This window comes from Fundulus heteroclitus, unplaced genomic scaffold, assembly GCF_011125445.2.
Source record: "Fundulus heteroclitus isolate FHET01 unplaced genomic scaffold, MU-UCD_Fhet_4.1 scaffold_143, whole genome shotgun sequence".
NCBI lineage: Eukaryota > Metazoa > Chordata > Actinopteri > Cyprinodontiformes > Fundulidae > Fundulus > Fundulus heteroclitus.
Window position 1 is genome coordinate 49769 of NW_023396555.1, and position 14493 is coordinate 64261.

A 14493-nucleotide genomic window follows, 5' to 3' on the forward strand; every position below is an offset into this window, starting at 1 on the left:
AACGGTTTGGTCTGCTCATGCTGAATCAGTTAAATTTGTCGGCTCGTTAGTGCTAACGAGGTCTCATCAGTGTTAACAAGGTCTCATTAGTGGTAAGAAGGGATAATCTACCTGCCCCGGTTTCTGTGGTAATAATTATAATAAATGTTTGTGATGACCCAGAGCTCAGGGCGGTAGGTTGGGAGGAACCGGTTCTGTCTGACTGAACACTTTGGTTCTGTCTGTGGGATCTTCCTTCTTCACTAATATTTTATATTGAGTAAACAGTTTATTTAGCTTACAACAGGATCCTTTTCATGGAACAATGAGATGAATTTTGACCAGATTCAACCAATAAGCAGATTCTGACTCATGATGAAGCTGAGATGGTTCCAGGTGAAGAATGAGACCAGGAGGATAACGAGTCACTGTGGTTATGCGCTCAGATCACAAATGACAGTAAACAGAAAGCCTGTTGAAGAATCCTGTTATTTTTGCACAAACTGAACACAGACAAACAGGTGGAACCAGAACCATCAGCTGGAGATACTCAGGCGTCCTCTAAAGGATTCACATTAATAACGGAGGAGACCTGCAGGTTCTCCCCTGCAGCTGTAAAACACTACTCTCCTTCCTTCCTCTCCATGATTGTGACGACAGGAAGTGGAACGCCGAAGTTAAAATTGGGTCTTTAGACGACATCACAACGAAAGCCCGGAGGGTTTCACTCCTCCGTCTCTTCCTCTTCGCTGTAGTCACTCAGAGGAAACTCACGGCTGTCCCTGTTGGTGTTGTAGCTTTTCCGGTGCATCACGCACTCCTGGTCGATGATTGCCTGAAACACAGAAGATAGCTTTGAAAGAGGAAGTTTCTTTTAATCACCTTCTGGTTTAATAATGTAAAGAAAAGATGTGAGATTTGTTTGTCTTCTGCATAGAAGATCTGATGTGTGGTCATGGGTAATCCAAGAAGGCAGGGAGAGTCTTAGGTCTGGTCCCTGAGGAACACCTCTGAGAGGAAGCCAAGCCCTCCCAGAATCTATTCACAGCAGATAGACCACGCAGAGTCTTGATCATATCTCATAACCACTGGTGAAAGTTGGACTGTAGATGGAGCAGCAAATCCAGAGCTTCACCTGCAGAACAACCTTCTTCACCCCCACTAACTGGATTAACGGCTGTAATGCTGCAGGATGAACCTCAAATCCATCTCCTGCTCCACCCTGCCATCACTCAGAACACCATCAATCCTGATTTATCTGCAGGACAATGATGCCAGGCTTCATGGAGCTCAGACTGTAACTGGTGACATAACTGCAGTCGAAGTAATTGATTGGATTCATCAGGATTTATGGATAAATATAGCTGAGTGTCATCAGCATAACAGTGGAAGTTAATCCCATGCTGCCTGATAATTTTACCAATCAGAAGCATATTTATAGTAAAGAGAATTGGTCCAAGGACTGAGCAGCGGGTACATGCATGTGGAGGAAGACATTGTCCATCAGTGATGGCATTTGTCTTCCAGTCCTTCTGTCTCCACCACCTCACTGGGTCCAGAGTTTGTCCTCCTAACCAGCTTATCCAGCCTCTTCCTCCCGGCTACAGATCAGCTGCTCCAGCAAACACTCCATAGAAGATGCTGATGTCTACCCATCAGCCTCCACGGCTCTCAGCCCTCCTGCAGGTCCCTGGCAGTTTCTACCTGAGCAGGTAGGAGCTGCTTCAGTCCGGTCACCCTGTAAAGACTTCAGAAACGCTGTCTGAGCTGACTTGATCAACCGTAGCTGCTTAACAACCCAACCGAGGATCAGACGCAACACAAAGACCCGCAGAGAACCTGGTCCACAATCTGGGGGACGTCCCTGAACTGACCAATCACAGCAGAGGGTTGTAGGTTTGGCCAACACGACCAAAACAAAGAAACAGTTGGAGAACCAGCAGCTCATGTGGGACTAAAGGAGGTTTATGCTGAACTCTTCAAAGACACCGTACCCGGTTCTGGAACAAGGCCAGAACCTCAAACAACGGAGCAGAAGCTGTGGCTGAAGACACCAGCACACCCAGGGCCGGCGCTAGAGATGCTGCTGCCCTGAGGGCAAATGCTTTGTCCCCCCCCCCCCAAACACACACAAAACGAGAACAATAATACAATATTTATCAGTGTTTTTCTCTGGTTTTTAACACAGTTGCTATAAGATGAGAAATAAAAAAACAACAACTGATAAACTAACTGTTATTAGTTATTTTTAGTTTATTTTGAATGAATTAATGGTTAATTAAGAGCTGCTGGAGGAGCAGCTTAAAAACTCCAAAGGCTCGTCTGTTTCTCTGCCTGTCAGACGCTGCTGAGGGCCGGAGAGGATCAGCCTGAAACTGAAGAAACCGCAGATCCGGAAAACTAAACATGGTTCACAGGCAACGACCAGGACGTATGGATTGTTAATTGTTGATGAAAAAAATTACAGCATTTTTTTTCCTTTAATCAACTCACTTTGGAGCCGTCCTGGAGGTGCCGTACGGGCAGAGCTTCAGTACTGAGTGCTCCTGATCCAGAAGGTTTTAGAACCTCCTCCAGCTGCAGTAACTAAGCAGTGGGTTCTCCCAGACTTTACTGGTACGTCCCTGTGGAGAAGTTCTGCTCTCTTCTTTCCAACTCTGCTTCAGTTCATTCAGCTTAGCTCTCTGAAGGTCCAACAACAACTGTTGACCTGGTTTGGACCGAGCTTCTGCTGGACTCTAGATGTCAAAGTTAACTTTATTTATACAAGTGGAACCAAAGCGAATAAAAAGCGTAAAAATAGAAATAGTTCAGAACACCAGGCCGGTTGGTTTTAAAGGTCTGTAGGTTCTGAGCAGCTCTTAAATGGACCGCTAGATTATTCCTCATTCTGGAGCTGCAACAGAGAAGCTCTGATCACCTCTTTTGTTCAGGTTGGACCTCAGAACATCTTAGAGCCGCAGGTTGTTAGACCTTACTGTTCTTGTGGCATTGCATGAGATCCTTTAAAAACAAGGAACAACTTTTTAAAATCCGTAACAAACAGGAGGTCAGAACTGGAGTTCCTGTTGTTCCTGTTAACAGACGAGCCTGAGGGCAAAACTGATCTAAACCGACATCAAGGGAATTACAATAATCCAGGTGAGTTGATATAAAAACATGGATTAATCTTTTAAAATCCTCAGGAAGGAAATAAGGCTTTACTTTAGCAAGAGCCGTGGTAGAAAAAAAACTTGTCTTGACAACTGATTTGTGGATTTAAAGGAGCAGTAAGAAAAAATATCTCTGATAGAGAAGGGTTTGTAGGACAGAAAGGGCTCAGTGGTGTTGGAAATATCGGATCTCCCAAACATCCTGACTTCTGTTTTATTTTAGTTGAGGTGGAGGAAGTTTGATCTCATCCAGGCCTTTATATCAGCAGGACAGTTCAATAACGGGGTTCTTTAATCAGGGGGCCAACAGATTTGAAGGTCGTCAGCAAAGCAGTAAAAGGTGCTAGTTCTCAAAAACAGGCCCTAAGGGCCACATTTCTAAAAAAAAAAGCGGGTCTAGCCACAGGATAGAAAGTACTCCTGGGTCAATGTGAGCTTCTGAGCTTTCTGTGTCTCTGCTCTGTCTTCTCTAAGCCCCAGTGGGTGGAGGCAGATGAGCGTTCACACTGAGCCTGGTTGTGGTTCTGCTGGAGGTTCTCCTCCCTGTTAAAGGGGAGTTTTCCTCTCCACTGTCGCTTCATGCATGCTCAGTATGAGGGATTGCTGCAAAGCCATCAACAATGCAGACGACTGTCCACTGTGGCTCTACGCTCTTTCAGGAGGAGTGAATGCTGCTTGGAGAGACTTGATGCAACCTGCTGGGTTTCCTTAGAGAGGAAACTTTCTGACCAACCTTGAGGATTTGATGAAATCAGTTCAGGACAGAACCTTGAGACGACATGATGTGAACTGGGGTTCTAAAAATAACCTGATAAAACTCCTCAGTTCCTCCAGATGACAGGATGTTCTACAGCATTCTATACTAAAAGCATCAGGATGGCAGGTGTCCCCAGATCAACATTTATTATACGGTTTTACATGGTTCTGTCCATCATGGTTCTTTCCATCAATGTTCTGTCCATCATGGTTCTGGGCGCTGCTCACTCACTTGGCTCCACCACTGATGTATATACGTAGACGCCTTGTTGTCGTTGTTGCTGCCATATTGGAGGTCAGGTGGCACAGTGGAGTGATTTAGAGACGCTTCATTCTTAAACAAACCAGATCTATCCAGATCTGCTGCCGTTACGTTTCACAGGTATGAACAAAGACGTACTTATCGAATTTATTCATTATAACGTCACTATGTGTGTCTGTGGCTCCACTGCGTCTCCTTGTTTACTCACAGCGCACACGCTCCATATTGTACCCCCGGTCACATGGTCTTGGTAAATATGCACAAAAGTGCTTTGTTTACTAACAAATAGAGCAAAAACAACATAAAACCCCGAAATAAAATAATTCATTAAGTAATAGAACGTGACTAGAACCCTTTGACCCGCTGACTGAGGCTGGTAGCGTCTGAGGTGGAGCTCCATTCTGCCTCCTGCTTTCCCTCTTAGATCCCATGGAGGCCGTTTTTCACACAGCTTCTGCTTTTAGGTTTAGTTTCTATTTAACTGATGACGGTGCGGCGGCTCGCGTCTTTAGTTTTGGACACAGTCTGAATCCTGTCTGTCCTGAGCGTAAACGTTCACAGGATGGAGTCAGACCCATAAATCAGCTCCACAGGTGACGGCTTCCTCTCATATTTACCATTTTCTCCTCTCGAACAGCTGGGTTACGTAACAGGAAGCAAAGCGGAGCGTACAGGATGTTGATCACCCCGATGAACACCATCAGACAGGGGAAGCCCACTGCCTGGACTAGAGCGCCCCCGGTGGACGGTCCTGAAACAGCAGAAAAGAGTCCACATCTGTGACGGGCCGTGTTTATTGGCTGACGTTTTCCCTCTGAGTGCGGTTACCTATAGCAAAGCCCATACACAGCGCCACGTCAGCGATGGCGTACACGCTGCCGTACACGGAGGCGTGGCGGATGTCGACCAGGTAAGCCATGATGGCCATCATAGAGGAGTCCACCATGCCTGCAGCAGAAGAACACACACTTCATTAGCGCTTCCCACATGAAACGTATCTCTGTACGTCAGAAGATCAGCTGATGGACATCACCAATGGCGAAGCCCAGGCCGCCGTTTGGTCCAATCAGGCCGTAGATGCTGGTGGCGAAAGGAACCTGAAGCACAAACATGTCAGCGTTACGTGTCAACCTGCCGCAAATGTTGCATATATGGACAGGTGGAGGGTTAGTTGGGTATTTGGTTGTGTTAATGGTTTGTTGGTTAGAGTTCAGGTTGCCACAGTAACAGAGGGGCGGAGAAGTGGGCGGAGCCTGGACTCACACACAGCAGACTGACGCCAACGACAAACATTCCCACCATGGAGCAGAGCCACCTGCAGACACACAGACACGCCCGATCATCTTCTAGGCCGGATCGGGTCTGAACAGCACCGAAGACTCAAACCGTTGGGCTGATTCCCAGAGCACAACGTGCTCATAGGAACCTCGGCAGAGCTTAACGAGTCCTAAAGCTGTTTTCAGCATTTCAGCAGCAATGTGGAAACAGATTTACAGACTAAACCTGGCGTTGCATGCACTGCAAAAATGGAAGTAAAAGTAAGTCAAATTTCTTGAAATGAATGTATTTGTCCTTGATTTAAGCATGTAAATAAGACTATTTGCCAATGGAGTGAGTATTTTTACCACTACAATAAGATAATTAGATATCCTGCCCTTGAGATAAGATGATAGAGAGAAAATGTTCGTATTTTAAGTGCAAAACATGTTTATTCCATTGGCAAATAGTCTTATTTACCTGCTTAAATCAAGGAAAAATACTTTAATTTCAAGAAAATTTGACTTACTTTTAGTTCCCTTTTTGCAGTGTGTTCTACGTGTTCTGGTTCTGCTGCAGCTGTTTAAACAAGGAGCTGTCTGCCATCATGCCGACCCATTTATTATTGCTACATAGAATAATTATCTTTATTGTCACTGCAGCCACATGGCTTTAATTGTTCTCTATGGATTGTTATCTGACGTGTTCCTGAACCTTCTGGCGGGTTTTCTGAGGTTGGGTTTGGGAACCATGAGCTCCGGTACTGACCGTCCCATCTTGTTGGCCAGAACTCCAAACAGGTTTGTTCCGATCAGGTAGGAGATGCTGGCGGGGAGGAAGGCCATGCCTGCAACAGATTGAGCACCAACAGGAGGGTTAGAGCGTCATCTCCACGCTGAGCTCTGATTGGCCACCCAGCTCTGAATCCATCGCTCCTCTTCCTCGACCGCTCAGGCGACGGTTCTCTCAGAGCCAGGAGCAAAAAGCACAGCAGAGGCTTTTTGTGAGCTTGATTCGGGAGTTTGGGATGCTGGATCTCACCAAGTTGCCATTTCGGAGAGCACATGGTCTGCATCATCCAGATGGGCAGCGTGGGCTCCAGGATGGCCACGCCCATGTTGGCGAAGCACAGCGAGCCTTCAGGAGGACAGATGATAGATGGATGGATGGATAGATGGATGCATGGATGGATAGATAGATAGATGGATAATTAGATTATAGAAGGATAGACACTTTCAGCTGATGGCATCCCCGCCCTCATCAGACCCAACAGGTGAGGGCGTAGACCTGCTTACCTGCACTGATGAGGATGTAGGGATCTTTTAAGAGGGTCAGTAAAGGTGTTCCCTCCACACTCTGAAACACACACAGAAGCCCAGCTGCTCACTGTGGATCAGAACTAACAGAACCGGGAAAAATCCATCAGTAAACTTGGACACTAACATCTGTTTTCTGCTCCGCTGCAGGTTCCACCATCAATGTTCTACCTCCAGAACCCTTCTGGGTCATTTCTACCAGCAGTCTGACCAAATTATAATTCAAACCCGATCCTAAAGTCTCTAAAGATCATAGGCCGGTCTCTAAGCTGCTGTTCCTTTGTCCTGAGAAGGAAGCTTATTTTTTTAATTCATGGAGGAGCAGAATATTTGAGAGATTTACATTCAGGCTTTAAACCTTGACATTTGCACTGAATCGGCTCTTTTGAAGGGTTTTAATGACAGATCTGTAATTACTGATCTTATTTGGCAGATCGATCTTTCTGTGTAACTTGTAACTTCCTCCAGTCCTCTCCTGTCTGGTGTTCCTCAGGGCTCGGTTTTAGCCCCCCCCCCCCCCCCCCCTTCTCCCCCATGCCTCCATACTAACAAAAACATGATATCTCTTTCCGCTGCTACACAAACAAGTTATTTCCCACTGATACGCCGTTTTGGTAGATCAGCTGAAAACCTGCCTGTAGATATTGGACAACCATCACTAATCTGGAGGTTAAAGTTTAATTTGTATTTAAAGTTGACAAAGATTCTATGTGTGATCCTCAGATCAGGCAGTTGTTAGATAAAGCTTTATTTTAAAGGTTACTTCTCATAAAATAATCCTATTTGTAAGTCTTTCTCTGCTCTTCGGTGTCCTGCTTTGATTGGGTTTGTGGAGCCTGGAGCTCTTAAATTAATCTGAATGGTTCTGGTTGTGTTAAGATGTTTGTATGAATGTTTAAACCAGTGCAACGCTAATTTACCTACAGGTATTAATCAAGTAGAATTTAACCTTGAATAGAAGAGATGATAAAAGGTACAACAGGAAGTGGTGCAAACAGGTTTTACTCACCCCAGGGCAGATCTTAGAGGGCTGCAGGATGCACAGCTGCAACGCTGCAACACAAAGACACATCTGCCTCAGCACCTCCGTCACCACCAGGGGGCTCCACTTATCTCTGCTGTGTCAGTCTTACCTCCATCGAACAGAGCCAGGAAGGCCAGGATCAGGAAGGGGGCGCTCTTCCCCACAAAGTCGTACATCACGCTCCCAAACGGCGCTCCGACTGAAACACAACACAAGATGAACCTGACTTCAGGCGGAGAGTCCGGATGGCCTGCAGGCGGCTGGGTGACCTCCGCTGCTCCTCATGTCCAGACTGTGGGATTCAGAAGCCGACTGCTAGAACTGCGCCACCTGCTGGCATACTTTGGCAACTGCAGGACTTGTTGGCAGTAAGATGCTAACTGAAGGAACGTTGTTATGGGTCTGATTTACACCCGTTAGCATTTTGTTTAAACGCCGTAGGACGTCACGTCGCCATACCCCCCCATCCTTCCTACATGTAGTGTGAGTCCCTCATTTTTGGACTCTTTTGCACCACATGTATGCAACCAGAATCAGCAACAGCCCAATAATCCCTTCACCTGAACTCCTTCTGTATGATGCAGATGCTCACCTCAGCATGATGGAGGCTTGAAAGTGAAATTATGTCAATAATTATCTGCTCTCACTCCTACACCGGGGTTGTCTGTCAGCTGGTCATTTACCGAGAAGAAAATTCAAACTAGACACTGAGCTGTCGGCACAGACGAACCCTAACCCTACGCAGCAGAACAGCCCTGATCCCAACATACATGCGCTGTTGAGGGCGGAGGCACATGAAAGGAAACACGGATGTGACAGGACTTGATGTTCCACAAAACACCTTCCCACATCTGGACCCGTGTAACGGGTTCTCTAAGCACCAGGAGCGCTTCATCTGTTCAGCAGTGTGTGTGTGGGGTTCTGGCTCACTCAGGACTCCCATGGCCAGTCCTCCCAGGGCGACACCCATCGCCACGCCTCGCTCGTCATCGTCGGTGTACACGCTGGCCAACATCCCCAGACCTGCAGACAAACACAGACCAAGCCTATCAGCGGCACAGTTTAAAGGCCGAAATTGATGTGTGTGTAAATATACTACTTAGGTAGTATGCAGTAGAACTTTTTATTGCCTACCTGGAACGTTTGGCTCTCAAAGGCCAAAATAGTGCAACATTTGTGAAATTATAACATGTATAATAGTAGTGCAACAGTAAGACAGTAAAGTTACATTAATAATGGAATGATCTCTTTTAATCCCTGAGTTTTGGCTCTCAAATGCCAAAATAGTGCAACTTTCATGAACTTATATAACATGTATAATACTAGTCTGGAGAGAGAAGGCTGCGTTCAAGTGACATACAAACATCAAAATGGTATCGGTGCCCTATTTGTTGGTACTCGCCGATACCGATACCACCATTTTAGTGCTGGATCGGGGCCCCGTCCCATACTGGTATCGGTATCGGTGCAACACTAGTAAAAACTTTCCCTCCTCTGCTCATTCTGACCCGTTTTGTGATCGGAAAAAACGGTTTCTTGTAGCAGTTAAATGTTTTATTCAATCACAAAGAGAAACATTTTGGTTCTGAGTCGCTGCTTTAGTGACACGGATTTAAAGAGGCAGGTCATCAGATTTAGTTCTCTTCGTTTGGGTTTTCTAAGGAGAACCGAGGAGAACCACCAGGACCCAAATGGACCAAACTTAAACCCAAACTGCCCCTTAGAGCAGAATCTGTTCAGCAGCACCGATCAGTTCTTCCAGAACCTGAACAGAAACAACGAAACCAATCTGGGTTCTGAAAGAGAAATGTTGACCCAGCTTCTATTTTCCATTTTCCATTTTTTCTGAGGAGACGGTTCTATCCTCTCTGGTGTGGTTGCAGGTTCTGTTTGTCGTTGCAGTTCTGGGTTCTGTTGGGGAGTGTTTGTGGATGCGGTTCTGACCCGCCACAGACGAGAAGGACGAGCCGATTCCCTGCAGGGAGCGGGCGAAGAACAGCAGGGCGTACGTCCCTGAGAAAGCAAACACTGACAGGGACACGGAGTCAGAGAAACCCGGAAGAGACTCGGGTCAGAACCGTGTTTGGGTCGGCGGGGAACTCACTGATGGTGGAGACAAACATGATGATGAATCCTGCAAACATCGGGATGTGATATCCGATCCTGCAGACACACAAACACTCGGTTAGTCCAACTCCATGAAGCATCAGAACACCAGCTGGGTTGATCAGAACCAGGCAGACAAAGGGTCCACTAACAGGACCGGTACCTGTTGGTGAGCGGCCCGACGAACGGGTTGATGAGCAGCTGGACCAGAGCTTTAGAGGCAAACAACAAGCCAACGCGGACATTTTCCTCCTCCAGGAAGACGCTGTCCTGCAGACATCCGGAGTCCTGCAGGACGGACAGGAACGGACCGTCAGAACCGGACGGAGAGCCAGAACTGAGCGCAGAACCCTGCAGACTGTCCGCAGGGTTCTGGTGGTTTCAGACCGGCCAAAGACCCAGAAGATCAAATCAGGAAGTAACGAAGAAGAAGCTAGAGAACATGGAGATGTTAATGATATCGAAGGACGGAGGAAGAACAAAGGTTTGGTGATGTTGGCGCAACATGAGAGGAATAAACTGGCATTTAATTCAAAAAGATACAAATTAAATAAAAATGGACAAAGAAATATTACTTAACGGATTAATTAATTAAAATTAAGCTAAATTGGGCGTAAAAGTTCATCATCAGTAAAAAAAATGAATGCAGACGGTTCAGAATTCTTTTTTTAAAATAATTTAATAATTTCATAAAAAAATAATTTAAAATTGATTTAAAGTAAATTCCTGCAATTTAAAGGTAATTAAACACATGATATAAATCATGATTTGATGAAAATAGGAATAAATCAAATGTTTCTTCTTCGTTGGGTTTTCTCCTTCCAGAGGTCTCCACAGAGAATCGTCTGTCTCCATCTTCTCTAACATCAGCCACCTTCATGTCCTCCTTCCCTCCATCCATGAACCTTCTCTCTGGTCTCCTCCAGACCTCCTGCCTGGCCGCTCCAGCCTCAGCATCCTTCTACCGATGTCCTCACCGTCCCTCCTCTGGACATGTCCACCTCAGCCTCTCTGGCTTCATCTCCAGAACATCTAACCTCAGCTGTCCCTCTGATGGACTCTGATCTTCTCCATCCTCGTCTCTCCCAGAGAACCTCGACATCTTCATCTCTACTACCTCCAGCCTCTAAACCAGACAACATCTCTGGTCTCACCACCGTCTTCTACGCCTTTCCTTTCATTCTCACTGAGAAGACAACACACCTGACACTTTCCTCCACCTCAACCTGCTTGGACTCGTTTCTTCGCCTGTTTTCCACCGTCGCCCTGGACATTAAATCCTCCTCCTTCTTCATTTCTGCTCCCTGTAACCTCACAGCTTCACTCGCTCTCAAACCTTCCTCTCCTTTCTGGGGCAGATCTCTGTCTAAATGATATGTTAATCCTGAGAACCTGAACCCGGAACATCGGCGGTCTCGCTGCGATCGGTTCTACAGGCTTTCTATCCTTCACTTGGGTTTTATCAGAGGACCTTCTTCAGAAGACCTGAGGGATCTGAAGGCTAATTGGACCATAAAAGCAGATCTATAAGCATGTGGGACAGAAACGGTCAGTGGGTTTAATAATAAAAGCCTTACAATTTGACTTTGTAAAGTGCCTTGAGATGACATGTTTCATGAATTGACACTATATAAATAAAATTTTATTGAAAAATTAAAATCGATTCTGAAACGCCCAAGCAGCCCACAGCTGCACTGGTCTTCATCATGCAGTTGAATTTCTCTTAAAGCAGAGCGTTAAAATCTCCTCTGATGTTTTTATTGTCAACTAGACTTCGTCACTAAAGACCAAGACTCTAAATCTGACCTGAAGGTTCGGAGTCTTCCTCTAAGTCTGTCTCTCTGAGTCCAACTATTAAAACCTCAGCAGAAAACTGAAGATACGAAGATATTCCTTTAGAACTGAAAAAAAATCCTGAATTTGATGAGCAAACACAGCAACATAAACCTGTGTGTCGTCAGCATCGCTGGGAAACCGCCTGCTGGGTCCAAAGCATAATTTTGAACGTACCCTCGTCTCTGCGGCTGATTTTCTGATGTTTTGAAGCTGGAGCACCGATGACTGACCGGGCTCCACCTACCGTAGAGTTGCCGGTCCCGTTGGTTTGCAGCAGCTCTGCAGTCGGGCCGGTCAGGCCCGGCGGAGCTGTGTCTGTGGTGCCCTCCGTCCGGTCCCCCTGCAGGTCAACGGCGCTGTTGTCGAATAGGGACACCAGCGGAGGCAGCCGGGGGTTCTGCTGAGTCTCTGGGCCAAGGACTGGAGTTCTCCTGTTGGGTGCAGACAGCTGGGAGGTCCACCCGGAGGTCTGGAGATCAGACCTGGAGGAGGAGGGCTGGGAGGTCACAGCTGGCGGAGCACGCAGGGACGGCTGGACGGTCTGCGGTTCTGGACTAGGGTGCTCCATGGCATACAGGAACGTTGGTATGATGGGCACTGAAAGGAGAAGAAGCATTGGTTGGTGGATCCAGGCTCACATGGCGGAGGCGGTGAGGACAGACGGAGGAGACAGGTCTGAACCGTCAGAGTCAAATTTAAAGTTCAGGTTCAGGAGGTGAACACGTGTGAGTCTGTGACCTCCGCAGCATCTGAATGCTGCTGAGTCTAACCGAGACCGACAGCGCCCGACCTGCAGGTCCGGAGCTCCATCAGAGGACGGGTCCTGACCCGTAAATAACACACGGCTGGATGTGAAAACATGACGGATTCTCAGAGATTCTTAATTTATTCAAAACAGGACGACGTCTGGAGTTAAGGCAGAAACACGCCTGAGACGGGGTGTTTCTGAGGGGAGGGGGTTAGCTGATCTGGGCTCAGCGTGCTCTGGTTCTCCTCTTCGTCGTGCACCAAGACCCAGGAACCCAGCAGACGGGTCAGGGAGGAAGTTCTGGTCCAATTTACAGCAGGTCAGGTTCTACAGAACCTCCCAGAGCTCTGATCATCATCTGGACCTGGAGAGAGGATGGACCACCTGCAGACCTACCAGGACATGGACGCCCACCTGGACTGACAGGCTGGACCAGGAGAGCATTGATCAGAGAAGCAGGAGGACCATGGTGGTTCTGGAGGAGCTGCAGAGACCCACAGCTCAGGAGGAGAATCTGTCGACAGACATGGACTCCATAAATCTGACCTTTATGGAAGAGAAGCAAGAAGAAAACCGGAGCAAGTCCTGGTTGCAGTTTGCCAAAGATCTGGAAGAAGATGCTGTGATCACAGGAGACCATAAGCAAAACACCAAATGTGTGGAGGGAAACTAAATCTGAGAGCTGACGGAGAGAGATGGATGGAGCTGAATCAGAACCATCCTGTAACCTGGTAGAGGCTGCAGGAGACAGCAGATTGACTGGTTAGAACGGCCTAGTCAAAGTCCAGACCTGAATCCAGCTGAGAATCTGTAGCAAGACTTGTAAACCGATGTTCTCAGATGTTCTACACCCAACCGGACTGAGCTGGAGATGTTTCACGAAGAAGGAACTTCAGTCTGTGGAAGCTCAACACTGGAGGAGATGAACCTGCAGCTGGTCCTGTGGAGAGAGGAGGTTCTACAAAGTTCTGATTGAGGGTTTTCTCACCGACCACAGTGAGCAGCATGTTGTCCAGCAGCAGAGCGACGCAGACCACCACCAGCACCAGCTTGGGAGAACCTCGACTGTAAGGCAACCAGGCCATCTCTGCAGAGAGAAGCACCGACATCCATCAGAGCGGAGATGGTCCGCTACCGTCGCCATGACAGGTTCCTGCTGACCATAAACTCCACCGAGGTAAAATATAACAACCTCATCCTGCTGAAAACCAAAACTAAGCAACAATTAAACACGGAAACTGAGGCACCAAGTTGTGACATCATTAACAATACAAGGCATCAGCATTAATTAATATTATCCCCCCTTTTTCTTTTTCTTTTTCCTATTTCTTTTTGTATTTTTTTTGTATCCTTTTTGATCCATTGTATATATGAAGATTCACTGTATATAACTGAATGCACCTTTCCTACTCTGCACCTTCTTGTATGAACCGATGGGGCAAGTGAATTTCTCCATTGTGAGATCAATAAAGCCCATCTTATCTTATTTTAACTTTAACCAAAATTATATATCGGCCAAAATTTCTGTTTTTTTTTTATTGTTTTCCTGCTGTCATTAAAACTGAGCTTTGAGTTATTACTTCTGTCATTATCTGGCAGTTATTAATTATGTGCATAAACATATGGATTCCTGAGTTCCTTTAAATCGAGATTAAAAACACTTTTGTTTAAAATTGCCTTTGAATGGTACAGTTAAACAGTTTTACTGTTTTTAATGTTCTTTTTTTTTGTTTCTACATTCTATTCCTACTTGCTTTTATTTCTATATTTTAATCATGTAAAGCACTTTGCATTGTCTCTGTACTGAATTGTGCTATATAAATAAATTTGCCTTGCCTTGCCTAAACAGTTTAGCGGGAAAACCAAAAAGCCTCGTTAATTCTCTCTTCTTTCATCTTCTGCTCATGTTCAGCACTTTGAATTGTCTTTTTACTGAAATGTGCTACAGATAAACTTGCTTTGTCTCAGCTCTTCTCTGGCGATAGGAGTCAAAGGACAACAATAAAGTGTTATTTAGGGTTGAAGCCGAGCATGTCTATAAAATTATATTATGCATC

The 14493-nt window shown here is 46.3% G+C and overlaps 1 protein-coding gene across 1 annotated transcript; it reads right to left on the bottom strand.

The window, feature by feature from the left end:
* Window positions 1-455: 455 nt before the first annotated feature.
* LOC105916631 (chromaffin granule amine transporter) lies at window positions 456-13545 on the bottom strand. The gene is made up of 16 exons (XM_021309845.2): window positions 13425-13545; window positions 11933-12285; window positions 10016-10140; window positions 9851-9909; window positions 9691-9774; window positions 8677-8769; window positions 7856-7945; window positions 7732-7775; window positions 6702-6762; window positions 6448-6543; window positions 6175-6253; window positions 5413-5464; window positions 5183-5246; window positions 4978-5097; window positions 4767-4900; window positions 456-814 (listed from the first exon to the last, which is right to left on the bottom strand). The coding sequence occupies exons 1-16, from the start codon at window positions 13543-13545 to the stop codon at window positions 704-706; spliced, it is 1686 nt and encodes a 561-aa protein (XP_021165520.2). The 3' UTR covers window positions 456-703.
* Window positions 13546-14493: the final 948 nt, after the last annotated feature.

Bases quoted from the DNA above. Each gene is read 5' to 3' on its own strand.
- LOC105916631 (XM_021309845.2), bottom strand. From the start codon at position 13,545: ATGTCGGTGCTTCTCTCTGCAGAGATGGCCTGGTTGCCTTACAGTCGA. The intron at 8,770-9,690 runs GTCAGAACCGCA...GTTTGTCTGCAG, and splicing joins GTCCTTCTCGTCTGTGGCGG to GTCTGGGGATGTTGGCCAGC. The intron at 5,098-5,182 runs GTGATGTCCATC...CTTCTGCTGCAG, and splicing joins CGGCCTGGGCTTCGCCATTG to GCATGGTGGACTCCTCTATG.